We start from the raw sequence: 26,363 nt of genomic DNA, 5'->3' as shown, positions 1-26,363 counted from the left end.
TCATTGTTGGAGGTAGTATGTTGATACTTAAATTGGGTACCTTCAGCTGTCAGAAATAACAAATATGCCCCCCCCCCCACTTCAAGTTTGGGTTTCAGTGCAGGTTTAGCATAAAGTTTTGCAGATGGGTTTGTAATGATTCCTTGCTAGGCTGTTACTGAAACAAAAATGAAGGAGATATAGCTTTCCCCCCTTAATGTATACTTTAAGAGTGTGTATAAATAAACTAATATGTTAGGCTCTGTTTGACTTTGCACTTCATGTTTTTGGCTTTTGGGCCTAAATTATGGGTTGACATGAGTTTGTTTCTTTTTTTATCCACAGGAGACTTCAGAGTGTTGTGGTGAAACCACTGAGAAGAAGGATGATAGTGTGGCAGGTGAGGCTGCATATATGGAAGTTTTAAGGAATGTGATGTTTTATCAGAGTTATTGGCTGGAATAGCAATACATGTTAATTCCTGGATAAGTGGCCAGTATGTCAGTCCTAATCAAAGGCAAAAAAAATTGGGCCATTGCCTTAAGATTTGTTTGCATGCTATAGAAACTTGAGTATCCAAGGGACATACAAATGTAAAATAGCCATGGTACTGAAGTTTATGATTACATAGACTTGGATCCACCAGAGAATTTCACCAAGTGAAGGGATTTGTATCTGCAAAGAGTGACCTCTCTCTCTTGCTGAAGCAGCAAATGCCCTCTCAGTGTTGCTCCTGGAGGACAGGGGACCCTCAGGAATAGTTTGGAAAGGGGGGGAGAGTGTAAAGTCTGCAGTGAAAGGTGCAAGTTGGCAAGAATCTTCACCTTCCAGTTGTGGAAATTCTCCATGTGGTCTGGAATATGTATTTGTCTAGTTCTTGTAATGGTTGTGTGTATTTCAAGTAGGATCATTTCCCCAAGAAATACTCCTGTAGCACCTTAAAGACGAACAACATTTGTGGCAGGGCATAAGCTTTTGTAAGTCACTGCTCACTTCTTCAGTATTTAGACTTTAAGGTGCTACTGGACTCTTGCTCTTTTCTACTGCTACAGACAGACTAACACAGCTACCCATCTTGATTTAACTCCTTATTCGGAAAACAGGTGTTGGGACACTACTGTGTGTGCATGTCCATAACTCCTTTAATGTTAACTGTATTTGGGGAAGCAAGATTCTGTAATTATTTTTTTCTTTACTACAGTACTATTGCATTGATGCAGGAGTGTGCAAATATACATAGGAAGAAAATTTGTTACTTCCAGGTAGGAGAGTGGTTTATGGGTGTTTAAAATTATAGTTTTTAATTTAAACAAAATTATTTGCCCTAAAGCACAGTAGTATTCCAAAAAGGGCTTATTGTGGTCTAGTGCAATTTTATTTCATGGCCAAAAAGTCACCAGTTTTTTAGAAAAATGAAAAAAACTTCTCCAAAAGAAATACATTTCCTTCCGATGCAGGTTTTTTTCATCCTTCTGCACCAGCACAACTGCAGATAAAAAATAAACACACATTACTAAAAACAAACAGAAAAAATAGACATTTATCCAGAAGAAACAAATTTTCTTCGCTATAGCTTCTAGAGAAAAATGCATATATAATGCATCCAGCACCATTAGCATGTACATAATGCATATGTACACAATGCATGCAGCACCGTCAGCATGCATGTACTAACATAAGTGGGATGTGAACTCTTGAAAAAAGCATGTCTTCCAAGAAAGCCTTTAATATCAAATGCACAGCAGTTCATCTACTGCTAGCTTTGGTATATTCGGATGAAGTGACTATCATCTGCTGCCACAGACCAGAAACCATTGAGTGATTTTATAAATTAAATTCAGTCATTCATATGGTGGGCAGGTCTATGTGCAAGCAATTTCAGCTGGCCACCTTCATGACAGGTATCTCGTTTATCATAAAGGCCAAAGTTTCTTTTCTCCTTTGGGTATGCATGAGTATGTATGTGCTTCTAATGGTGCTGCTAATGCATCCACTTCTGTGATTGTAATTTCCACACTGGTACAATGCACACTGCTCAATATGAAAGAAAGCAAAGGAAAACAAATCAAATAAGAGGACTTGTTGAACTTTGAACCACAAGAACCCAGAAAGCTGGCTACTTGTCCACCCACCACAGAGTGGTGGACAGATTTATGGGTCTCTATATATATTTATAGGTAGGATAAAGTACTTAATGAATTAGTAGCTGTGTTTTTGTGTGTGTTCAAGGTCTCTTCAGGGTTTATTGTAATACTAATGACCTTGCTGATGTTTGAAGCCCAGGATGGCTCCGACTCAGACAAATCCAGCTGGCCTGTGTCATCTGCCCTGACAGCCAGACTGCGGCGTCTTGTTACTGTCTATCAACGTTGCAATCGTAAAGAGTTGCCATCCAGACCTGAAATCATGGGGCCTTGCAACCATGGCTATTGGCTGCAAGAGGAAATGTTCAGGAGAGCCAGTGAAGGGGATCCAGTGAACAAAGAATTGCAGAAAAGGTAAGGGAGACAGTAGGCCTGAGCTCATTTGTTTGTTTGTTTATAAAATTGATATGCCATTTAGCCAGAGACTCGTTTGAGGAATTGTTAAGTCCCAGGCCCCCTTTTGTGTAAAGCAATGGCAGAATCTGCTGAACGCTTTAACCCTGAATAGTTTAGCTAGCTCCAGCCATCACAAAATCTGAAGATGGTACTCACATTCCTCAAAAACCACATTGATGTTCTGACTTAACACAATACGCTCCTCCCCAAAAAACTTATGGCCCAACAAGGCAAGGAATGCTCTCCTTTCACAGATAATAGACTGAGTGGGAAACAGAAAACTACTCAGTTAATCAAATTTGAGAAACATCTAAACAATTTCTCACCTAGGCAGCTTAGTACAGAAAACATTTAATTTCTGTCCTCCTCCTGTAGTGTGCCAGCTCCTTGTGCATGGAGGAGAAACTCAGATATGAGAAATTACTTCCATTTGTATACTTATGAAGGAACACTAGGTAGTCCTCTTATTAATATCTGAGCAAGCCAACACCAAGTGGCTGACTGAATTAGGATAGAGAAACATAGATAAGTTCTGAGGAGCTGTCCTCCAATTTCTTGTTAACCATCAGTATGGAGCTACTTTCAGCACAAAATTGCATGTTTTTATGTATTATATGTGAATTTTAAAATAACAGAAAAACATACTAAAGTTCTCAGAATACATAAGTCCAGACAGACTAAATGTTGTGGGGAGGGGGGAAACAGTCTTCATGCGGTTTTGTGCATGTTCCTCTTGCATCTGCAGATGGACCAGAAGGGAGCAAGCAGATTTCTACCGCACTGTCTCCTCATTTGGAATAATCTATGATCCAGAGAAGAAAATCTTTGACTGGACTCAGTTCCGATCTATTTCACGTTTGGAGAAGAAAACTGATGAGAGCCTAGAAAAATATTTCTACAGCTTTGTTGCCATGTGTAAGAATGTTTGTCGTTTGCCCCACTGGAAGGATGATGGTGAGTGAGAACAATTAAGGGCATGTAAACTACTAACTTAAAATGATTCCCAGACCATTTTGTTTTGCCACACTTATGCTATAACTTCCCATTGCCCCAGATTATGCATTTTGAAGTTTCACACAATAAAAATACCATGAGCAGAGTTAGTTAGTTAGTTAATTTATTTAATTCGATTTTTAGCCCACCCTTCCCATAGAAGCCCTGAGACACTTCGGTGAGAAGGGCGGGATATAAGTCCACTAAATAAATAAATAGAACAGGCTCAGGGCGGGTTACATCATAAAAGCAATCAACAGTAAAAAAACAATAAAAGACCAATTTAAAATATATAAAATCTAAAACTACAGAGTGACAATAGAGACTAAAAAGGCAGGTTCTGCCTCACAGACATGGCCTATTGTCCAGGTCCAGCAGATCTTATAGCACTGGGATGGAATGAAGGGGCGGAGGCTGTTAACAAGTGACATCCACTGCCTCACCTGAAAGCCAGTTTTCAGGATCTGGGAGATTGAATCTGAATATCTTGTTTCTCTGTGGCAAAAAAGTGGCCAGTCACTGATAAAGTGCATGTTTACAACTGTCTGTTTACTAGTACAGTGAAATGCATATCTGCTAGATAATTCAAATTAAGTAGCCAGATTTCAAAGGATATTAATTGAATAAAAATAGCTGTTAATTGTACAAATACTGTATTTAACCACATTCCCAAGTTTAGAAAAAATGTTAAAGTCAAGAAGAATATTTACTTAGAATACTTATATCTCACCTTTCTGCTTTAAATTGAGAAACGCCTTTGAAGAACAGAGTAAGTGAATGACTAAGTGGTTTTATCATTTCCATGTGGGTTGAAATGAGGATTTGTGAGTCTTGTTTTCCTACAGTGTGAAAATTGTGAAATCTAATTAGGTACTGTTTTCTCTAAAGTCTTCATTTAGATCTAGAAGCAGGTGTTCCCACATAGAGAGGAAGTGTGCACCTATTGGCAGGCAGGGGCTACTGGGGAAGCAGTATACACACTGATGTCCCTCTGTTGGACAAGGGGATTCCATGGTGAAAGATAGTCTGCCTTTTCCAGAGGCATTTCTTCAGTTTCTTCTGTGTATTACACTAAACCAGGAGATTGAGGTGCTGCCAAGTATCTGCAATACATACATTCTGACATTATTTTAATACTTTGATTTTAGTTATTATCCTTCATGGTTTTATCAACCTCTCTTTCTTTTTCCTTACCTGTAGGCCCAGCAGATCCTAGTATTTATGTGGAACCCATCACAGAAGAGCGTGCTGCAAGGACATTGTACCGAATTGAGCTCTTGCGGAAGGTCCGAGAGCAAGTGTTAAGGTGTCCGCAGTTGCATGAACGGCTCAAGCTTTGCCGTCCAAGCTTGTATCTTCCTGTGTGGTGGGAATGTGGTAAACATGACCGGGATCTGCTGATAGGTACAGCTAAACATGGACTGAACCGCACAGACTATTTCATCATGAACGACCCTCAGCTGTCATTTTTAGATGCCTACAGAAATTATGCTCAACACAAAAGGACTGGGATTATTGGAGCAGAAAACTTGTGCTGCCATCATCAGGCAAACTCTAAACTGTATTGTTCCCCTTCGTACAGTCAGGTGGAACGAAAGCATGAATCTGTAGAGATGGGAACTGAGAGCTGTGTCAAGCTGGTGGGCACAGGCGATGGCCTCTTACGGACAGAAAGCATCTCTCAGGATGGGAGCTGTGAAACCTTTATGTCTAAAGTCCGTGGTATGATGCCTGTTAACTATGATGAGAATTCTTTGCCTGACTCTCTCATGTGCATGTTGTATGATGAGAAGGCCTGCAACAGTGAACACAGTTCCCTTGCCCGTGACAGCCCCAGCTGCACAGATGTCAGTAGCAATACTACCAAAATAGCAGAGGGCAAAATAGATGGAGATGAAGACCTATCTAGCTGTGATGCTGATACTACAAGAGACCCCTCCTATCTTGATCATTTGCAACTCAGCAGTGACCAAATGGAGTGTCAAAATGCAGCACAAGAGCCTTTAGCCAAGGAAGCAAAGTCATCTGAGAACTTTTCTGCAGAACCCTCCGAAGCTCTCCAGCACATGGGGAGCTCAGGACCAGTACCATTTGAAAGAGATGGCATGGAAGGGGTACTGAGTATAGGAGTGTACAGCCCTAGTCTTCACAGTTTTGATATCAAAGTCCACCCTGAGAAGAGGTTTATGAGCTTGTTGCATGAGAAGGGCTTGGAGGAGAAATCAGTGCAGAGTCAGAGCCACAGTGAAGAGGAGGAGGAGGAAGAGGAGGAGGAGGAAGAGGAAGATCATTTGGAGACAGCAACTGACTCTGCGGGAGGTTTTAGAAGCTGTCTCGATACCTCTGATGGTGGGGAAGCCGGAACTGTTCCTCAAGAGGGGCAGAAGCAGAGTTCCTGCATTCTGACCACTCTGGATGCATTCATAGAGGAAAGGAATAAGGAGCTGGTTGAATCAGTCTCAAGTGAGCAAGCAGCATCTAAATGTGATAGTGAGCCAGGGGCTGGAGAGGATGACCAGGCTGAATGTGAGAGCCTCGAGGAACACATTCCAGCCTTGCAGGAGATCCAGGCCTGCCACCACCATCACCATCACTCTGCACAAAGTCAGGCTTCAGCAGTTCAAATGGAGCTACTTAAGTCACATTCTGTGTGCATGGAGGTGGACCCCTGGGGAGATGACACTGAGGGGAAGAGAGGTAGTCCTGCTGCTCAGCCCTTCTGTAGGAATGAAATAAAGATAGAGGAGGAAGAGTGTGAGAACCAAGATCTAGAGAAAAGGGATGGAGTAAATCAAAATCAAGGTACTACAAGGATATATTTCTGTTAGCATTCTTTTGTATTTTTTTGCTGCTCATGGTTTACCATACAACAAGCTTACCTAAAGTGAAACTTGCTAGGTAAAAATCTAGCCACAAATCCATATAAAAATAACAGAATAAAGACGCTAAGTCTTCATAATGTCCTGTTTTTTAAGCAGGGCCAGAAAACAGTTTGACTGCTTATTTTAACAGATTATGACTCTGCAAGATCTTGGCTAATTGTGTGTATTACAGTTATACTCTTCAGTATGGGTTGCCAGAGTGTGTATGAACTGTCAGCCATACTTCCCGCTATTGAGATTCCAGTACCTACTGGAATCTTTTAATTGAATCCTTTAACCATAGCTGAATTTTGTAAGAATTTGGTGACAGTGCTGACTCCATTAATATGGGCACTAGTGATTTTTTAACTCTATTCAATTGTGTATTATTCCATGACCTAGAAGTGATTGAAAAGAGTGATTTGAGGTCTTAACATGGTAGCATCTACTGTTTGCCACTCTTGTCTAGATTGTTATGAGAAGTTTTCTGAAGATGAAAGCAAGAGTTCTACGTTTGCTGTACCTGAAGAGAGTGATGATCTTCAAGATGTTCGGCAACCTACCATAGCTCAGCTTTTGCAGGAGAAGACACTCTACTCTTTCTCAGAATGGCCTAAGGTGGCTTGGTAGCTTAAGTATGCATGAATAAGGGCTGTAGGTTAATGCTCAGCCTGGACTAAGATCCACTTATCACATTATTTTTTTAAAGAGGTATACTCTGACAAGTTTCTGGATGCCTGTGAAAATATAGTGTGAGAAGAGGAGATGATAGATCTGTCTGTGTGATATGTGTATGTGTGTGTGTGTAGCACCTTTATAGAATTTGTCCAGATTTCCTGTGTTCTCCTTTTTCATTATAGTTTCATATTTCATTTGACATGAATGTTTACCATCACCACCAGTATTCTGTGTCTTTAACAGGTAATGTGAAAAGCAGTTTTGAGTGCACATTTCAGTGGGCTTTAGTTCCCTTTTAGTTTTTGGGCAGCTCTGCTGAGCTTCAGGTCAAATAAGAGTTCAGAAGACCTGATGGGTCTCTTGCAGGCGTGGCCACTGCTGTCTTTTCTCTTACTGGTGATGCAGAGTTCCTGAGGCTCTGCAGTTCCCTTATTTCTATATTCCAGACTGCAGAACACTGCAGTTATCATCACTTGTAGAAAAATTGCTATCAGGAGATAATAACTCAGCTGGAATGCTTGTAATATTAGCTATTTCCATTGTGCTTGTGTATATGCAGTCTAATGCAGCATTAATAGGATCCACTTTAGAACAGCAGTTTTAAGTTATGGTGAGAAGAGAGGACTGTGCTTTGTGATGGGAGGATTAGCTGTGTAGATTCTTCTGATTTCTTCTTTCATTATGCAATCACATTTTCAAAGTATAACATCAAGCGAGTGGGTCCGTGTCAGATCCCAGACATGTAAATTAAAGCCTTGTTGACATGAGCACTCTGCACAAGGTGACCAAATGCTTTTATCTTGCTTACATAAGGTCCAGGAGAGATGTTCTGATGTATAAACTGGTAAACATATAGCCTGGCCAAGGGTCAGCTGCCAAATAACCAAACACAGGATTCTTGAAGCTAAACTAGTTTACTAAAATTAGTTCACTTGAATTTGAGATGGAAAGAGATGCCAGGCAATGGGGTTATAATGTGAGTGATTACCAGTGTGTGCACCCTAGTGAAATATATCTCATTCTTTTGGCAGGATCGTGTGATCATCAATCGAATTGACAACATCTGTCATGCCATCTTAAAGGGCAAGTGGCCTTCTTCCAGCCAGCCATTTGAAATACACAATGTAATGCCTGCTGCTGTGTTAACCAGTAGTACAGGCAATAGGAACAACTACTCTGAACCAGAAGCCACAGAGCCCAGTTTTAGCAATGGAATGATAGCTGCACAAGTCCAAAAGGTGAGCTGATGAGAGAGCTGTCTTGGTAGCTGCTTTACCTGCTGTAAAGCTCACTTACATCACATTTCAAACTGCTTCTATAATCTGCAGTCTTCTGTTCTTCAATTGCAGGCCATATCCTCCTTATAGGTACTATTATACCCTTCTGGTATATGCTGGAGGATTCTAAACAGTGAATACTGGCTTGTCCATTTGTGACTGCTAAATCCTTTGCAGACAAGCAGTTTTCAGAATCATCCCTTAACTGATTTATTTTAAGTAATTGGGCAGGAGGATCCACTTATAAGTTATAAATACAGAGAGCCTTGCTGGTGCTTCTCCCTTTGAGAAAGATTTGTTGGGAACTTAAAGTGAGATGCTTCTACTTTGGGCCTGGTTACTTTCCAACAAGACTCTCAGTACCTTCAGTAGAGGATAGTGATGTTGGGCCAGAGGCCAAATGTTCTAGCACAAAGCTGTCCCCTGGATTTAGTTTGAAGAGGTCTTATGATCTCAGTCATAACAAATATCTGTAAGAGTTACTTTTTTCTGCTCTTGGTTTCAAATACAGGAAGGTTTCTTGGCTCCCACATTTGTCAAAGATGAACAGAAGCACCGGCGACCATTTGAATTTGAGATGGAAAGAGATGCCAAGCAGCGGAGCCTTGAACAGCTAGTTGCATCTCATCCCCATCCTCCTATTGTGTTGAATGGCTGGCGGGATGCTGCAGTGGATTTTTCAAGAGTACCTGATGGATCTCCAGGAAGCAGCTCTCCTTTCTCTCTGAGCACAAGTATACCTAAATTAGGAACAGTGAATGCCCTGCAAGGCTCTCTGGGCATGGACTTGTCTGGTATCCTTCAGGCAGGATTAATTCATCCTGTCACAGGACAGATTGTCAATGGGAGTCTGCGAAGGGATGATGCTGCCATGAGGAGAAGGCGGGGCAGGAGAAAAAATGTGGAAGGGATAGATCTGATATTTTTGAAGGAGAGGAGCCTCCAGACAGGTCTGCTGGTGAGTAATACTCTCCACCTTGTTCCTTTCTCTCCACACCTGCCCCTCTTAGAAGAATGTCATGTCACAACTGACTGAGATTTTGGATTTCCTATTTACCCCATCTTAAGGTTCAAAGTAGGGGAACAATGTTTGAAAAGGAATGTAAGAGAGAAATAATGAGGATCATGCTTCCTATCCTAGATCATGCCTTAACAAGATCAAATGTCAACCTATATAAAGGGAGCAGTTATATTTGCATCTGTAAGAGGTACAGCAGACAAACTGCAATTCTAAGACTAATTACAAGGTCTACAAGTTTATACAAACATTTCATTTTGAACAGTTTTCTATTTTTCTGTGTGTGTATTAATGTTCAACATGACACTTGTCAAAGATCGCAGCAACTACCTTCATCATTAGAAAAACTGCTTATTGAGATTTTTTTAAGCATCAAAATAGCCACTGCAGTTTTCCATGAGTGTTACAACACTCTCTCAATTACTCTGCTTGCAAGAGTCATTAGTCAAAGGGGCGAGCCAGCAGCTGTAATGTCTGCAGCAGCTCTAAGAGTTGATGTAGATCTGTCAGTTAGTTAATGATGTCAGAAAGTTTTGCTATGAAAAATAGGCTGCCTAGGAAGTGGTACCATTCTGTATCCTTCACTCTAACATCCATGTTTCTGCTGTCAGCTGCTTTTCCAACAACTGAAAGGCAACCACAGTTACTAGTTGTCTACTGTCCCCATATAGTCGTTTTTGTATTTAATTATTCTCTGTGTAATCCACAAAAAGCAGCAATGTTTAAACTGTGTATGTCTTGTCACAAGATAATTTATTTTAAAGAAAGCATCACTCTGGGAGACTGAAAACAAGAGAGGGGGCAGACTCCATGAGGCAGTTCATTGAATGCCTAGGAAAAAGGGAAGGATAAAAACACTGATAGCACACATTGGTCAGGAACTTTGTTTTTTATCTGTGCTGATCCCTCCTGATACAAATGCAGCATGGCAGATTTGCAGAGTCTGCACAGGTTAGGCAGTAGAAATGCTGGGGTGTTGAAGAATTGCTCCATGTAACAAACAACACAGTGTATCAGAATGTGTTGTGTGTGTGTGTGTGAACCAAGCCAAGGAGGATTGGCTTGCTTTTCCATAGGCAAGCAATTAAATTCTGAGTCACTTCATAATAGGAAACTTGTCCTAGGCTTTCTGCATCATTGTAGAAGTTTTCTTATCCCTGTAAATAATAGCCTGAGTTTGCTCAGGAACCCTGCCATGACAGGACAGATGATGTTCCTTCTCCAGTTCCAGTTGGAAAAAAATGTATTCTTTCAGTATCTCAACAATAACCTTTTACTTCTCTCTTCCAATGACATTTTTCAGGAAGATCAAGCCCAGACTGTACCAAGTAACCAGAATCCTGATGGGCCAGCCATCTCTACCTCAACTCAGCAGACAGTTCCAGGCGCTAATGTCCAGGCAGAGAAGATTGTGCCAAACAAGACTCTTCTGGATTGGCTGAGACAGCAGTCTGATTACACTCTTGAAATTCCTGGCTTTGGCACAGTAAGTACAGGTCTTGCATCCCTACACTGTGCATGTTTACTCAGAAATAAGCTCCATTTATATTCTTCCTGTTACTTTCAGAATTTTTCAGAGAAGCCTAAACAGAGGAGGCAGCGTTGTAAGGACCCCAGCAAACTGGACATAAATTCTCTGACAGGGGAGGAGCGAGTGCCTGTGGTCCATAAGGGTACAGGACGGAGGGTAAGCAAAAGCATGTTCTGCACTTTGTCTTTTAAGGGATTTAGTATGGTGTGTGTTCACACAAAATGGAAATGTGGTGGGTGAAGGAAATATAATCTTAAGTTTGTCCTTCCTTGCCCTAATACATTCCTTTGGAGTACATATGCACAGGGAACAGCACCCAAATATTTAATGGCTGCCATGAGCTGCAGCTCTTTCCTGTCAACAAATGCACAGTCATTAAGGTTTGTAGAATCTTTCGGGCTCAAGTGCCGTGTTCTACTGGAGAAAGTTTTTTGTCCAGACGTTTCATTCTCGGCTGCGGAGAACATCCTCAGTGGCGTTGCAGCCGGAGCAGGCGCTCTGACCTTCTTGGCTGCTATGGATTGAGTGAGGCCAGGGCTGCTGGAGAGCTGCTATTTCTAGGCTGGAGGGGGTGTGGTGAAAGGGCAATAGGTTTGTGGATGTGCCCATTGTTTGGTAGGGCTTCCTGGAAGGGTAGTGATAAGGAAACTGGCTGTTGAATATGACCATTGTTCTGTGTTAATTGCTGGGAGGGTTGGAAGGGGTGTGAAGATAAGGAAGATGGTTGTTGACTGTGCTGATTGTTCTGTGGAATATGCTGGTTGTTCTGTGAATTTCTGCAGTTTGTAGTCTGTAGGGTGTTTTGCAGAGCTGGATACCAAGATTGGTGGATGGAAATGCCTTCTTCCTTTCTGTTAAAGTTGTGCTGGTGTTTGTAAATCTCAACAGCTTCTCTGTTCAGGCGGGTATGATAATGTGAGGCTGCTAGTGGATCTCTCATATCTTTGGCCGAGCGCAGCATGTGGCGGATCTTCAAACCCACACAACAGATCCGCCACATGCTGCGCTCAGCCAAAGATATGAGAGATCCACCTTCAACCCCTGGAGTCTACAAAATACCCTGCTCCTGTGGTGCAGTCTACATTGGCACTACCCAACGCAGTATCAACACCCGCCTCACCGAACACAAGAGACACTGTCGCTTGTTTCAGCCAGAAAAATCAGCTGTAGCTGAACATGCACTTCAAGAAGGAGACCACGTCATCCACTTTGAAAGAACTGAAGTCCTTTCTACGGCCTCACATCATACCCGCCTGAACAGAGAAGCTATTGAGATTTACAAACACCAGCAGACTACAAATTGCAGAAATTCACAGAACAACCAGCATATTCTACAGAACAATCAGCACAGTCAACAACCATCTTCCTTATCTTCACACCCCTTCCAACCCTCCCAGCAATTAACACAGAACAATGGTCACATTCAACAGCCAGTTTCCTTATCACTACCCTTCCAGGAAGCCCCACCAAACAAAGGGCACATCCACAAACCTATTGCCCTTTCACCACACCCCCTCCAGCCTAGAAATAGCAGCTCTCCAGCAGCCCTGGCCTCACTCAATGCACAGCAGCCAAGAAGGTCAGAGCGCCTGCTCCGGCTGCAACGCCACTGAGGATGTTCTCCGCAGCCCAGAATGAAACGTCTGGAAGAAAAACTTTCTCCAGTAGAACACGGGACTTGAGCCCGAAAGATTCTACAAACCCTAATGATGTTACCAGCCGTGAAAACCTGAAATCTTTGATAAAATGCACAGTCATCAAAGAAGACTACAGCTTGCTGCTTCCCATGGTAAATAAGCTGCCATCTTTCCTTTCAAACAGATCTGCTGGCTGGGAAAGAGGCAGTAATCCTTGCCACATTTTCTGAACATCATCAGAAACATTGTGGGGGGAGTTTCTGTTACAATAAGCAAAGTCCTAATGCATGACATTGGGATGAATTGCAGGTTGTACCAGCTAATTTTCAGGATATATTCATAGATAAAAGCCTGGTGCTGAAGCTGAAGAAGCCTCAGATGTCTGGCATCCTTATCCAGAAGAAGGAAAAATGGATCCAATGTGGGTGGGTCCACACTGTCCTACTCATATTGCATCTAGCTCTGCTTTGCCTACAATCTTTCCAAAGACATCATAGTAAAGAAAGATTCGAAATGATAATAGCAAAGCCAGGGAAAAGTAGATGGTGCATGAATGCATGTGTGGAAGCAGGGAAAAAATGCTTTGTATTGACAGCCAGGCTGAACCAATACCCTGATGTGAAAATGAGCTAGATGAATTTTTACTGAGACTGCAAGGAGAGGAAGCTTAAGTCTCTTCCCCCTACCACGTTGTTTTTCTTACCTAAACAGCTCTGGGAAACCACTGTTTGCCCAGTTGGGGAAATTGAAGTGTACTGATGGCTACATGTAGGTCTCCCTTAGATTGTTTCACATAAGGAAAACAACACTGGGGTAGGGTTGGGGAGGCTTAAGCACCTTGTTCCCACATGCCACAGTCCCAATCTGAATCAGGTCCCTGGGACCTGAAAATTTAGTTCCAAACACAGAACTCATAAAGCGCCTCCAAATTCTATTGTGGCAGACCTGGGAAGAATGCAAGGATAATGTATCATATAGTTAGGCCCTGATTGACAAAGAACTCTGTGAATCAGGGCCTAACTATATGATACATTATAGTACACATTGGCATTTAGAAAAAGGAGTGGGCTAATGTGGTATGTTTATATCTATTATGCATCTCTAGATTCCCATCTCCTAGTTGGCAGACAAATGCTTGTAAACCAGTTTCAAGTAAGGTCAAGTCTAAATGGGTTTTAGCCATTACCTCTTTTTATACAGCAATGGTAACTGGAATTGCTACTTGTCAGTTGTATTGCTGTACCTTCAAGAGAAGAACATACAGGTTCTTTCTGCTTTGTATCAAATAGCCCTAACTGGTTTCTCAGCTGCAGAAGTCCTAAAGGCCAAAACCTCCAAGTTCAATAGAATGCCTAAATTCCCTCTGTGCTCCCTATTGCACAACCTAATCTGTTCTTCCTGCACTCTGTTCTCAAATAGGAATTTGCGAACAAACATACTTTTTTTGTTACAAGAGGAAAATGTAAATCTTCTAGGGCTTCTGAACAACCACCACATACTCTAGTCATGGATCATACTCTCGTCATGGGTTGACATAGGCTAAACTAGCCTTATAGTTGTTTCACTGGGTACAGTGGCACTGCCTTGCATATTGGGTGATCATGTGCAGCCATGATGGTGGAATTGAGAAATATTCTTGCATACACAGATTTTCATGTTTTTGAGTTTTCTCCTTCATACAAAAGATTAGAAACATTGTTTTAATCCAAAGAAAGAAAACTAGATGCAAGTATATATTTGGACTATTGTTTTAAGATGAAGTATTCTAGAACAGCAGTAATTTTGAAGAGTAGGGGATTTGGTTAAACATATCTTCACTTTCTCTGGTTGTTTAATCATACTGGTTATGTTTAATATTTTCTGCAAAATAAATCATCCTTTTTACTATGTTTATAGTTAGGAGGAGCCATGGCACCAGCACTGAAGGAACTGCCAAGATGGCTTGATGCTAACATGGAGTATGCTGTTGCAGCTGACTGGTCTGACATTGTTAAGCTTTCAGTAAGTTACCACTCTGGATAAATGTCAATTGTGTCACATTTTTCTTTCTCTTACCCTTTTCTGTTTCCCATTTCCTGTGAGCTTTTATTAAATGCATGATCTGGCTTCCAGTGACTTTTGGTCAAGTTCAGCTCTGAGAGATACATCTGAGATGCAACGAGGGACTCACATTATTTTACGTATAAACTGGCATAGGGAATGATCAAAGATTCTGGGATCACTGATATCCAGATAGTGACATCATAAAGTAGCTAGGGTATTTATTTTAGAGCTGAACACCTGAATTGCACCAGGGATATATCTTCTTCCCCTTGTAAAGAAGAAGTGAAATATTGCTCCAGAAGTAAAGTTACACTGGTGGGACCAGGAGATGTTTGAAGAAAAAACAGTCCCCAGGTAGCAGACATTCCTGATTCGTTTGAGTTTACTCAAGTCAATTCTTTAGTATCTTACCTCCTTGGACTCTGCCATTATACATGAGACACCTAATGGTGCTTTAGTTCACCTTAATTCTATCCCTTCTGAGGTACTACATGGCAGATTCCATTATATTCCATATTCAGATATTGAAATGTTGGATTTCTTTTACCATTTTCAGTAATAAAATATTCCCTATTTTATGCTAGTCAGTGACCCAGACACAACCCACTTGGTTGCTAACTATATGATATATTATTTCTGTATGATACAAATTTCTGTCTAGCATATTTTCCTTTAGTAAATAACATATTATTCTTTTAGTCATTGCTCGAGTTCATATGATCATAGGAGCTCTGAAAAGTGAAGATTAAATGCTTGACAAAAACTCTACTGCTTACACCCACAGGACTGTGACTTTTAGTATTGCCAATAATTAAACTCTATAAGGTATTTAAGAATGAGATATGTACATATTACAGAAATCTTATCAATAGAAATCAAACAGGAATGTGCCCTCCCCACTTGGGATGAAAACAATTACAAAAGTACTATCCATTCATGACATTACATCTGTTTTCTTTCTGGAAGCTCACACAAACCGGGGGGTGTGGGGTGGGGGCGCAGGTTGAGCGACTTTGTAAAAACACCAAAGATAAGGGAGAAATATGCCAACCAGGCTCAAGTTTGATTGGCAGATCTTGGATAAATGTTTCTCCCTTCTTTGTATATATCATAAGTATATAAATAAAATTGCTTGTTTGGAGTGGGGTTTTTTTTGGTGGCATGTGGGTATTTGATTATAGAATTGCAAATTTGGTGGCTGATAGGAAATGAAAGGTGTTAACTGTCTTGAAGATAATAAGAAGATTTGATCTAATATTTCGGTAAAACCTTTCTCTTGTTCTCATGCTTCTCCTTTGATTATCTATATGCCTACTCAACTTTTTGTGGTATTTTATGTGGTGCCCTGCATGAATGAGAAGGGAAGAGGTAATACAAGAAGTAAACATCTAGAGCAATCTTAGCTGATTAGAACTTACAACATATACATTCTAAATAGGCACTCTTCCCTAATGCCTACACTTGCACTTGTGTTTAGCTGTGGGCACACCTTTCTATAAATAATCCACAACCACCTTTTCTGAATGCTCATTATGCTGCATCTTCAGCAAGAAGAGCTTGTCCATGTGCTAGTATCTAACCAGGTATGTGTATTTGCAGGTATCATACCAGCAGTATGTGCCCTCACTGATTATGACCACATTCTAATGAGGCAAAAAGCAACTTTTCCTTTTGGGATACCCTGGCTTATTACAAAGAAGCAGAAAAATCAGGAACACTGACTGGCATGGCTAGACTATCTGATAACAGATATGCTAGACCTAGGTTTCGTTTTGTTTTTAAGGTGGCTTGTCAAGAAGTTAAGCATTTCTTGCAATCAAATGGAGAGTAAAACTTATTCCTTTAGGTCTCAGAACCTTGAGAATTAATAATAATATACTTTTATCTATGGGAATACCAGAAAGTACTTATAGCATAGGAATGTTAAGTAAGGCACAAGAGGTTACAATATGCATCTGTTAAAGGGGACCATAACACAGTTTAATGTGGATTGATAATTTTACTTGAAGAGCCCTGTGGTGCAGAGTGGTAAGCTGCAGTACTGCAGTCCAAGCTCTGCTCACGACCTGAGTTTGATCCTGGTGGAAGCTGGGTTCAGGTAGCTGGCTCATGGTTGACCCATCCTTCCGAGGTCAGTAAAATGAGTACCTAGCTTGCTAGGGGTAAAGTATAGATGACCGGGGAAGGCAATGGCAAACCACGCCGTAAAAAGTCTGCCATGAAAATATCGTGAAAGTGACATCGCCCCAGAGTTGGAACGACTGGTGCTTGCACAGGGGATTACCTTTACCTTTATAATTTTACCTACTATTCTGGGGAGACGTTTACACACAACATTTTGTTGTTCATTTGCTTGTTTTATGAGAGCCAGTTTGGTGTAGTGGTTAAGTGTGTGGACTCTTATCTGGGAGAACCGGGTTTGATTCCCCACTCCTCCACTTGCACCTGCTGGAATGGCCTTGGATCAACCATAACTATCACAGAACTTGTCCTTGAAAGGGCAGCTTCTGGGAGAACTCTCTCAGCCCCACCTACCTTGCTGCAGGGTGTTTGTTGTAGGGAGAAAAGATATAGGGGATTGTAAGCCACTCTGAGTCTCTGATTCAGAGACAAGGGCAGGGTATAAATCTGCAGTCGTCTTCTTCATGTTTACACTAGTGATATTCTATTTATGGGACTCTCTGTTTTCCTCTTAGTTTTAGAGGGTAGCCATAGAACTAAATTCAAGTCCAATAGCACCTTAGAGACCTACAAGATTTCTGAGGTGTGAGCTTTGGAGAGTCAAAGCTCCCTTCACTAGATATGAGTTGGAAATGAGATCTGAGTGCCTATATTCCAGGCAGAAACTGGGAGGGGTGTTACTAAGAAGGAACTCAGGATGCAGAAGTACAATGCAAGTTGCTACACTAGAGCAGAAGGGAAATGTTTTGGGCAGAAAATTAGCTTCTGTAGTTAAATAAGAATCCTGCGTTCCTGTTCAGCCCTGTGGGATCTGTTGTTTTGAATCTGTGAATGAACTCAAATTCAGCAATCATGTTGTAAGCTTCTCTGTATTCTCAGTATTCCTCTTAATTTTCATAATGGATCATACAGTACAGTACTTAGGGATTTATTCCATGGGGAAATTGGTTATAGGCACATTGCTGAACTATTTAGGATGCTATCTGTATTTGAAATGTGTATTCTGTTTCTTTTTCAGGGATTTTTACCTGAACACAAGTTTAATCGTATTCTTACTGAGCCTGTACTCCGAGATGCTGGGCCTCGGCGGAGAGGCAGAAGGCCAAGAAGTGAACTTTTCAAAGCTCCTGGCATAGTGGCAGATGCTTCTTCTGGAATGGGACCATTATTCATGAATGGACTTATTGCTGGAATGGATTTAGTAGGACTTCAGAATATGAGAAACATGCAAGGCATTCCTTTAACGGGGCTAGTTGGGTTTCCTGCTGGATTTGCAGCACTGCCTGCTAGTGAGGATGTTAAAAGTACTTTGAATATGTTGCCGATGATGCTACCTGGCATGGCTGCTGTACCACAAATGTTTGGTGTTGGAGGACTTCTCAGTCCATCACTGACAAGTACTTCAACTTCTCCAACTTCATTAGCAAGCACAACTAAAAGTGGTACTTCACATACAGAAAAGGATACAGAAGACAAACAGAATGGCCAGGGTGCAAAAACGGAAACTCTTTCTGAAGACAAGTCTGGTCCTAGCTCATTTTCTGATCAATCAGAACCTGCAATAACTACCAGTAGCCCTGTAGCTTTTAACCCATTTCTTATTCCAGGAATGTCCTCTGGACTGATCTATCCCTCAATGTTTCTTTCTCCTGGCATTGGCATGGCATTGCCAGGCCTTCAGCAAACCAGACACTCAGATGCAGCAAATCTAGAAACCCAGAAGCGAAAAAGAAAGAAAACTAAAGGGGAATTAGCAAATCCAGAACCAGAAACTCTCTTGTTATCTGAAAAGGAATACACAAATAATCAAAACTGTACAGAACAAATACCATCTGTGTCAACAGAGAATGAACATGATGTACCAGCAGATGAGGAGGAAGAGGAAGAAAAGTTAAAAGAAATTAAAGATACCAATTAGAACTTTTGTTTATTTCTTGAAAAAAAAATATTGTGGCTTGTAAGTTTCTCATCCCATAAATATTTGTTATGGCCCTCTGTCCCCACTTCACCTTCATAAAAACCTGTGTTTCTATAAGTAGTATTATCTACCGAATTCCTGGTAAGAAAACTATGGTGACATGTTAATAGTTGCAAGGTCTTGCCATATAGATAAGCAGTGTTTATAATTAGTATGAGAGGCACAGAATTTTTGTTCAGTTGTCCAGCTGTTCATCTCCCCCTCCCCAATAATAAGTACTTGATCACTCCCCAAAACTGCTTGCTCATTTGAGGGGGGGAATCAGAGAAAAAGTGCTTCTCTCCTGATGTAAACTGAAAAAAAAACCACAGGAAAAGGTAGATGTTTTTACAATGACACTGAATTTAAAAAAAATCTTGTATTTTGGGGTAAAAAGCACAGTTATAGTAAGTGCTAATGTGTATTTTTTGATTTAAAGTATTTCCCTATTTTATCATGGTTACTAGAATAGTAGTATAGACAGAAGTATATAACTAATGATTGAAAATGCATATATTCATTTCTTTTTTTTAAGAAAAAGGCATTAATGGTAGATATATAATTTACTCCTGTTCACACTACAACGTTTTGGAAACAAACTGCTGTAAGTGAAAAGATTACCTGAACTTTTATATTTCTAAAACCAAATTTTGTTTTATGTTAAGGTACATTTCAGTTGTCCCCTTTTTGATTCTTTGCAGGCCATTTCCAACTCCTGCTGAGAAAGTTACGCACATCTTGTATGGGTTTTTTTAAAAATTGATTTTTGCAGTGGCCAGGGTGGGAATGAGGGTTATGAAATTGAGTATATAATTACCAGTTGCTTTTTCCATTTTACTATATTGTTCATTTCTCACAGAGGCCTCTGAAGAGTATTTTTTCCAATGAAGAATAGACCATTGCTTTTAATTTTCTTGTAAAGAAACTGGGACTGAGGTTTAGCAATTCTTCTCCTTCCCTGATAAATGATGTTATTTTTGAAAACAGAATTCTAAAAACCTGTATGCTGGGCTTTTACATTTTAGATGGCCTTTGAGAAAGACTGTTGACAGTTTCAAAGGTTGGGTTGATCCTCTGTTTCTAGTGTTAGACTGTGAAGAAAACATTTTTGCTCTTTATTTCCATTTATCTTCATCTCTTGCACTGCTGAATGGTATTCCCAGTATCTCTGCACATATATCCATTTTGTGTTAGTGGTTTAAATTAACCCTTTTAAAACATAAACAGTTTTCCAAAGCTTGGTATGCTGAAACACCCTCCAAAGGCAATTCTTACACAGATGGTTTTTCTTCCCACTCTGTCACTTTTCTTTCACTTGGGCTTGTTCTGATTTACAGCTCATGTTTCGAGACTTGAAAAAAAAACACTTCGTGGTGCGATGTTTAAATGGCAAACCATTAGAAGGGGCTTGGAAGTATTTGCTAGTATTCAGTTTCATATTTGGTTTGTCACAATTTACTGTATTTTTTACTTTTTTCTGTTACAGTTTTGCTAATTTATCAGATGGTCCAAATGTTTTGACATAACTATTTCAGTTTGCATTATTTATTTATGATGCTTTTTTCATTGTCTTTTATACATTTGGGAATATAAAGTATGTACATGTTAAAATTAGCATCTCAAAGAAGTCTGTTACCCATGAACTAAAATTAAGTCTGTATGTTGCAATGAATTTATCTGTTTTTCCAGTTGGAATCAGTTGAATAACTGGTTATGTTATTGCAAAAATAGATAATGAATTTACCCTATTTAATAACACCCTGTAGCACAGATACTGTATCACTGTTGACAGATTTCTTAGAAATGCTGCTATCACTGTTTAACTAACATTTTGTTCAGTTTTGCCTCCAGTGGAAGCAGAGAGGGTTTTTTTCAGCTGTTAAATCCAAAATCAATATAATTTATTTATGTAAAAAAATCACTTGATATATTTTTGAACCTTTTAAGTACTAACTTTTTATTTAGTAGGAAAACATGTACTTGCCCTAAATACTTAAAATACAAAAGCTATAAAACTTCATATATCTTGAAAGCCTTACTATGAATGGATGCAGATTTCTCTGTGGAGTCTAGCTGTAATATATATTATATGCTAGGCCAGGGTTACACTCGTAAGGAACAGGGTTGAGTGTGAACTTTATTTAGTTTGTCAGCATGTTCTATATACCTTGTCCTTTCTTATTGAACGTGTGTGTCTGAGTGTATAGGCTTCTCTTTGACTTTAATGTTGATCCTTTTGCACTGATTGAGCTGTTCTGGCTTATTTACATTGAAAGGCATATATGGGTTCTTATTTTTTACCATAATCATCTTCAAGAATGATTGCCAGGTTTTTCACTTATTTCATAACACTCACACAAACATAAATGATTCATCAATTGTGCTGTTAAAATAAACTGTCTGTGCTTGTAAAAATGAACAAATAGATTTAAAAGTCAGATTTTTATTTTTTGATTTAGTGACTTCCTTTTTAAAAAGAAGACGACGATCCTTGGTGCAGCTTTGCTAAAGATGTGTATACCTTTTCTAGGAAATCCATTTCTACTTATTTTGCTTGACTTGGAACTAAACATGATTTGCCTTTTTCTCTGCATGATCACTGTTAGCCTATAGCTTACCTTCCTTTCATTTCATTATCCATGACCCAAGAAGCCAATCCTATGTAAAGTATGGACTTAGTTGGAGATCTCATTAATTCCAGAATATTTACTTATTTTTCAAGAAACTGATCTACAATATTATCCTTTTATATCAGATTAAGTGTTACACAATGTTTCATGCCACTTAAGTAGCAATATAAGGGAGCCCTGTCTATACAATAGAGATGCTCTCTTGAAAGGTAGACAGATTCTGCAAAGACTCACCACAGTGATAACCAGGCAATTGCACAAATCCCCGAGTAACGGTGATAATTCTTTTGCATTTGCATAGCACATTGCATTAGTATGAATAAAGCATGTAGTGGTTTTACGTGTTAAGATTCTGAGCATTTCCATTCAAAAATTGTGCTGTGGTGGTCAGTGCCAATAAATGCTTCACTACCTGATTCCTAATAACACTCTTCCAGAAAATGATTCTCTTAGGTGAAAATCATCACCTGCTGTTAGAAAACTGAACAGAAATATTTTGGTTATAACAGCCTATATTATTCAGTAATCTGGTCTTTTCCTCTACAAAAAAGAAATGGTGTACTTCAAGATCATTTTCATGCTGTTTTACTCATTGTGGCATGCAGCAGACTGACCAAGTCATAAGGTTTCAAAACCTTGCACCTTTGATTGTAATGAACTCTAAAGTCCCAAACCAAGGGATGTTTCCTTATGCAGAGCATTCTGCTTCTGCAGAGACCTTCCGGGGGATTCAGATTCATCACAATTGTGGTTTTTGGTGTTCTGGTTCATTTTTGCCATCAAGTTACAGCTGACTTATGGTGACCCCACAGGGTTTTTAAGGCAAGAAACATTCAGAGGTGGTTTGCCATTGCTTGCCTCCATGCCAGGAAAGGAAAGGTCCCCTGTGCAAGCACCAGTCGTTTCCGACTCTGGGGTGACATTGCTTTCACACGACCCTGGCATTATTGGAAGTCTCCCATCCAAATACTATCCAGGGTGTTCCCTGCTTAACTTCTGAGATTTGAAAAGATTAGACTAGCCAGAACTATCAAGGTCAGGGCCAGAGGTGTTTATACACTGTCAAATGTTTTATTATCCAGAATCCACAGTCATTATATTAATTCCTCATTGTGATATTTATAAATATGGATAATCATATTTCCAGTAAGATAACCTTTCTGTTTAGGAGGACACTGTTTTGTTGTTCTTATACGTAAATGATTTTTGTTCCAACTTTTCATTATGCAAATGTACAGAACAGTCTAGAAGGCAAGCAGCATGGGGAGTAACCATCCTGGAGATTGCACAAACTGCCTTAAATTTGAATCAAAAGTCAATAGAGAAGTTATCAGCATATTGAATTGTTTGATCTGGATGTGGGAAACTAGCTGAGACCATACCTAGCCTCTGAAAAATATTATCATACATAAGGAGTCATTAGTGTAATCCTAAGAACACTTCCCACATCAAAAAGATCTGAGTAGGATTATGAGGACTAAACAACATGTTTGGGTTTTTAACATACTGGGCTCCTCTCAGCCAAACCATAGCTGTGGGGAGGGGTTCTTAAAAAATAAAGGAGAGTCCACAGAAAGCCATTGCTGGGAGAAAGGGGCTTTTGCCTCCCCCTCCAACATTTTCCCTTGTGGAAAGAGCAGGGGAAGGGAGTTATGTTTTTTACTACTCCATGTGGGGTAGCAATAGACTCAGTTAGTTAAAAATAGGAACAAAAAATGTGTACTTTGGTCCCGAGTTAGCCTACTTGGGATTCTTTATCACTATCCAGCATGCTTTATTAGAAAAAAGTGTATTTCTTTTTCCAACTTGATTTGATAGTTACCTTTGAGATATGAAAAAGCAGTGCTGTTCTTGAAAAGGAGTGTTCCTGATCATGAACCCTACTCCTTATTTCTACCTTTGTTTAGCACTGCACCATGGCACTAAAGTTGTAGCACTCTCTGGATAACTAGTGATCTCAGTCAAACATATGGCAAGGAATGTACAGAAAACCAGAGGTAGGATGATAGCATGCTGAGGGAGCTCTATGACCAAACAGTGAAAGGACTAATTTAGGAAGACTGATACTGCATCCTAAATGTGATGTCCCAATTGGTTTTTGAGGGCTGCCAAACAATAATTGAATAAAACCAAGGTTACTGACATGGTAGTAATTGAACAAAGCATGAGTCAAGTTGCATCTTTAAGACCAACCAAGTTTTCTTGAGAACATAAGCTTTCGTGTGCTCTCTAAGCACACTTCATCAGACGAGGGGATCAAGTACAATACCTGATCCCCTTGTCTGATGAAGTGTGCTTAAGAGAGCACACAAAAGCTTACATTCTCAAGAAAACTTGGTTGGTCTTAAAGGTGCAAGTTGACTCCTGCTTTGTTCAACTGTTTCAGACCAACACGGCTGCCCTCTTGGATCTATCTATATGGTAGTAATTGGTTTTCAGTTGTCATGTTTTGTATTGCAGGTATAATTGTAAGTGTGGGAAACAGCTACACCAGTTTTCCACGGAAGACACAGATTCTTCCAATTAGCTCCTAGAATTTTGCTCAGCACCAGTCCTAACCTTATCTGTGTGGTGCATCAATGTCTTACAAACAAGTCTGCATGTTTGTATCAGTCTTGACTAGTGCCTAGTCATGTTTTATAGATGCACTTAGATGTTGTCAAGTACATCTTTTGCTTTCAAAGGCTGTAGAAGCTTGGTCCTGGCTGACTATCACTGAGAAAGTTTCGAGTGGGTAGCTGTGACAGCCTGTATTAGCAGAACAAAAGTTAAGATAATGCAACATTTTCTTGAAAAAGCCTGTGCCCAGGAAAGTGCCTGGCTGTGAAAAATATGTGGAAAGTACAGCTCTTATCTTCAAAACTGACCCTGGGGGTGACAGAATCAGTCTACTGTGGGATCAAAGAGATGGTGGGGTAAGGTTTTTTTTCCAGGGCCAGAGCACATAAAAGTACATGAAGCAGTGATGTGTGGGTAGGTACATTTTAAAAGTGAAATAAAAAGTAAATCAAAAGACACCCTTGTATTGCTTCAACTTGTAGCTATAACTTTTGATTTAAACATGTATGGACCATTTTTATTTAAAATATTTACACCGCCTTTCGCCACAAAATGGGCCTGGGGTAGCTTCCAAATAATAAATCACAGCAAAAGATCAAACGATGCTCTGAGTACAGACAGAACACAATACAGAGAAATGTTGCATTACATATGCATGAAATTAAAACCGGCCGAACGAAGTGACATAACTGTGACGAAGGCTTCAGCACGCTAAATGTGAACGGGCTAAGGGCCACAAAACTTACGGCTACAGCGTCGGAGTGTGTTTGGGATTTAGCGGAAAAGAAACGTATCTTCTCCTAACGCCCGGCTCTACGGCCCTGGCGCCAGTTACTTTATCTGTGGGTATCTGAAAGGCACTAGCTGTACAAAAGGCTCTTTGCAATCTCCTCGCTGGGGTCACCGTAGAGCAGCCCGCCTCTCAACGAAGCGGCGGAAGGCGGGACGCAGAGCGTTCTCTCCCTGCCCACAGAAGCAGTTTTGGCGCGCTTCGGCGCAAAGGATTGTGGGCTGTGTCTGGAGTGGTTGTGGGGGAGGGGGTTGCGGGTAGGGATCCATAATGTCGGGAGAAGAAGATCCCGCCGGGGAACCTGGAGCCCTCGAGTGCCCGGTGAGGGCTGCCATCGACCGTCTCTGTCAGGACCTCAACTTGGACGCCAACAGCGCCGCTGAGGCCCTGCGGGACTTCACGGCGTTGCGAGGCACCTACAGCCTAGAGGTGAGCGTCGGTCTGTCAAAGAGGCGGGCGGGGCGTGAGGTGTGGGGGGGGGTCATTCCCCGGGGAGTGAAGGTTTCGGGCGCTGCGATTCTTAAATTGTCAAGCGAAAGTGTGGTTTTCGCCTGGTAGTCGCACCTCTGAGGGGAGGCGGCGAGGCACTTCTGTAAAGCTTTCAGTAGGCTTCATAGATATCTCTCATAGAGCTTTTAGTCTTATAAAGTGAGTCGGGCTACAGTCTAGAGAGCATGCTTTCCTGGGAGTAAGCCCCAATTGAATAACATCAGACTTATTTCTGAGTATATAACTTCTAGGAGTCACATAAGCCACATGCCCTTGCGCGTCTGGGAACTGCCCTTATCTGCTCAGAGTGGGGTCTCTTATTGAACTTGATGCTCTACTTAGGACTTGGCCCTAGCATAAAACAAGTCACTTTGACATATGTCCGCGACTTTTAATGGGGACTTATAAGTGAACCCCCCTCCCCACGATTGTCAAGAGTGCTGGCAAAATAACTATCGACTTAAAACTGGAAGGTGGCATGTTGGATTTTTACAACGAATCCACCACCCGCCCACATAGTGAGAGTAGTACTGCTTAGCAGAAGCAGGCAAAAGATCACTGATTAGCGATCAAGTTTTCCAGAGCTCTTGATCTGGCTGGATGTTTTGCTTAATGGAGATTCCGAGGAGGAGCCAATGGAATTTTGAATGTATCAAGGGTTATCAGATTTTGAAAAGTAAAAAAGAGGAGGTATTTCCCGACTGACTACTTCACACAAGTGATCACTATGACAAATCTCATTTTAAATATCCCTACTATTTAAGCTGTGATCATTGATACTAATTAGCAATATTCCAACCTTCCAATCCATAAGAGGACATTTTCATCAGTTTTTTTAAAAAGAGCCTATAAGAGGACAGATACACAAAAAAGAGGATATGTCCTGTAAAAAGAGGGCATCGGGTTACCCTAATTTATTACAGTTTGGTTGATCCTAATAAGAGCTATGTTACTGTGATTTATAAATACGGAAATATCAAGGATGTTTGTCCTAAAGTTCCTAGGCTGTGAATGAGCTTCTTGAGTCTTATATAGTAATCTTGCCAATAATATATGGAGGTATATTATCCTAAGCATATTTATTCAGAGGAGATTTCCACTGAGTTTACAGCTGCTTGAACTGAGATGATGGAAGGAGAAGAGACTTTCCTGGTTTTCCACCTTACACTCCTTGTTGCTGTCCTTGGTCTTTAAGGTCTT

The 26,363-nt window shown here is 40.6% G+C and overlaps 2 protein-coding genes across 2 annotated transcripts in view; both read left to right on the top strand.

The window, feature by feature from the left end:
* CHD6 (chromodomain helicase DNA binding protein 6) overlaps positions 1–20,715 on the top strand; it is a 128,876-nt gene extending 108,161 nt beyond the window's left edge. The window contains exons 30-40 of the mRNA XM_060231026.1: positions 325–379; positions 2,258–2,477; positions 3,265–3,473; positions 4,713–6,314; positions 6,843–6,991; positions 8,083–8,289; positions 8,840–9,286; positions 10,650–10,832; positions 10,914–11,033; positions 14,411–14,515; positions 17,757–20,715. Of these exons, the coding sequence (XP_060087009.1) occupies positions 325–379; positions 2,258–2,477; positions 3,265–3,473; positions 4,713–6,314; positions 6,843–6,991; positions 8,083–8,289; positions 8,840–9,286; positions 10,650–10,832; positions 10,914–11,033; positions 14,411–14,515; positions 17,757–18,656 (4,197 nt within the window). The 3' untranslated portion in view covers positions 18,657–20,715. The remainder of the gene's footprint in view (positions 1–324; positions 380–2,257; positions 2,478–3,264; positions 3,474–4,712; positions 6,315–6,842; positions 6,992–8,082; positions 8,290–8,839; positions 9,287–10,649; positions 10,833–10,913; positions 11,034–14,410; positions 14,516–17,756) is intronic.
* Positions 20,716–24,914: 4,199 nt separating this feature from the next.
* RBL1 (RB transcriptional corepressor like 1) overlaps positions 24,915–26,363 on the top strand; it is a 54,340-nt gene continuing 52,891 nt past the window's right edge. Inside the window, exon 1 of the mRNA XM_060231022.1 lies at positions 24,915–25,103. Within this exon, the coding sequence (XP_060087005.1) occupies positions 24,945–25,103 (159 nt within the window). The 5' untranslated portion in view covers positions 24,915–24,944. The remainder of the gene's footprint in view (positions 25,104–26,363) is intronic.

Source organism: Heteronotia binoei, chromosome 2 (genome assembly GCF_032191835.1).
Source record: "Heteronotia binoei isolate CCM8104 ecotype False Entrance Well chromosome 2, APGP_CSIRO_Hbin_v1, whole genome shotgun sequence".
Taxonomy (NCBI): domain Eukaryota; kingdom Metazoa; phylum Chordata; class Lepidosauria; order Squamata; family Gekkonidae; genus Heteronotia; species Heteronotia binoei.
The sequence above is the reverse complement of the archived record's forward strand: the minus strand, read 5'-3'. Positions and strand labels throughout refer to the sequence as shown.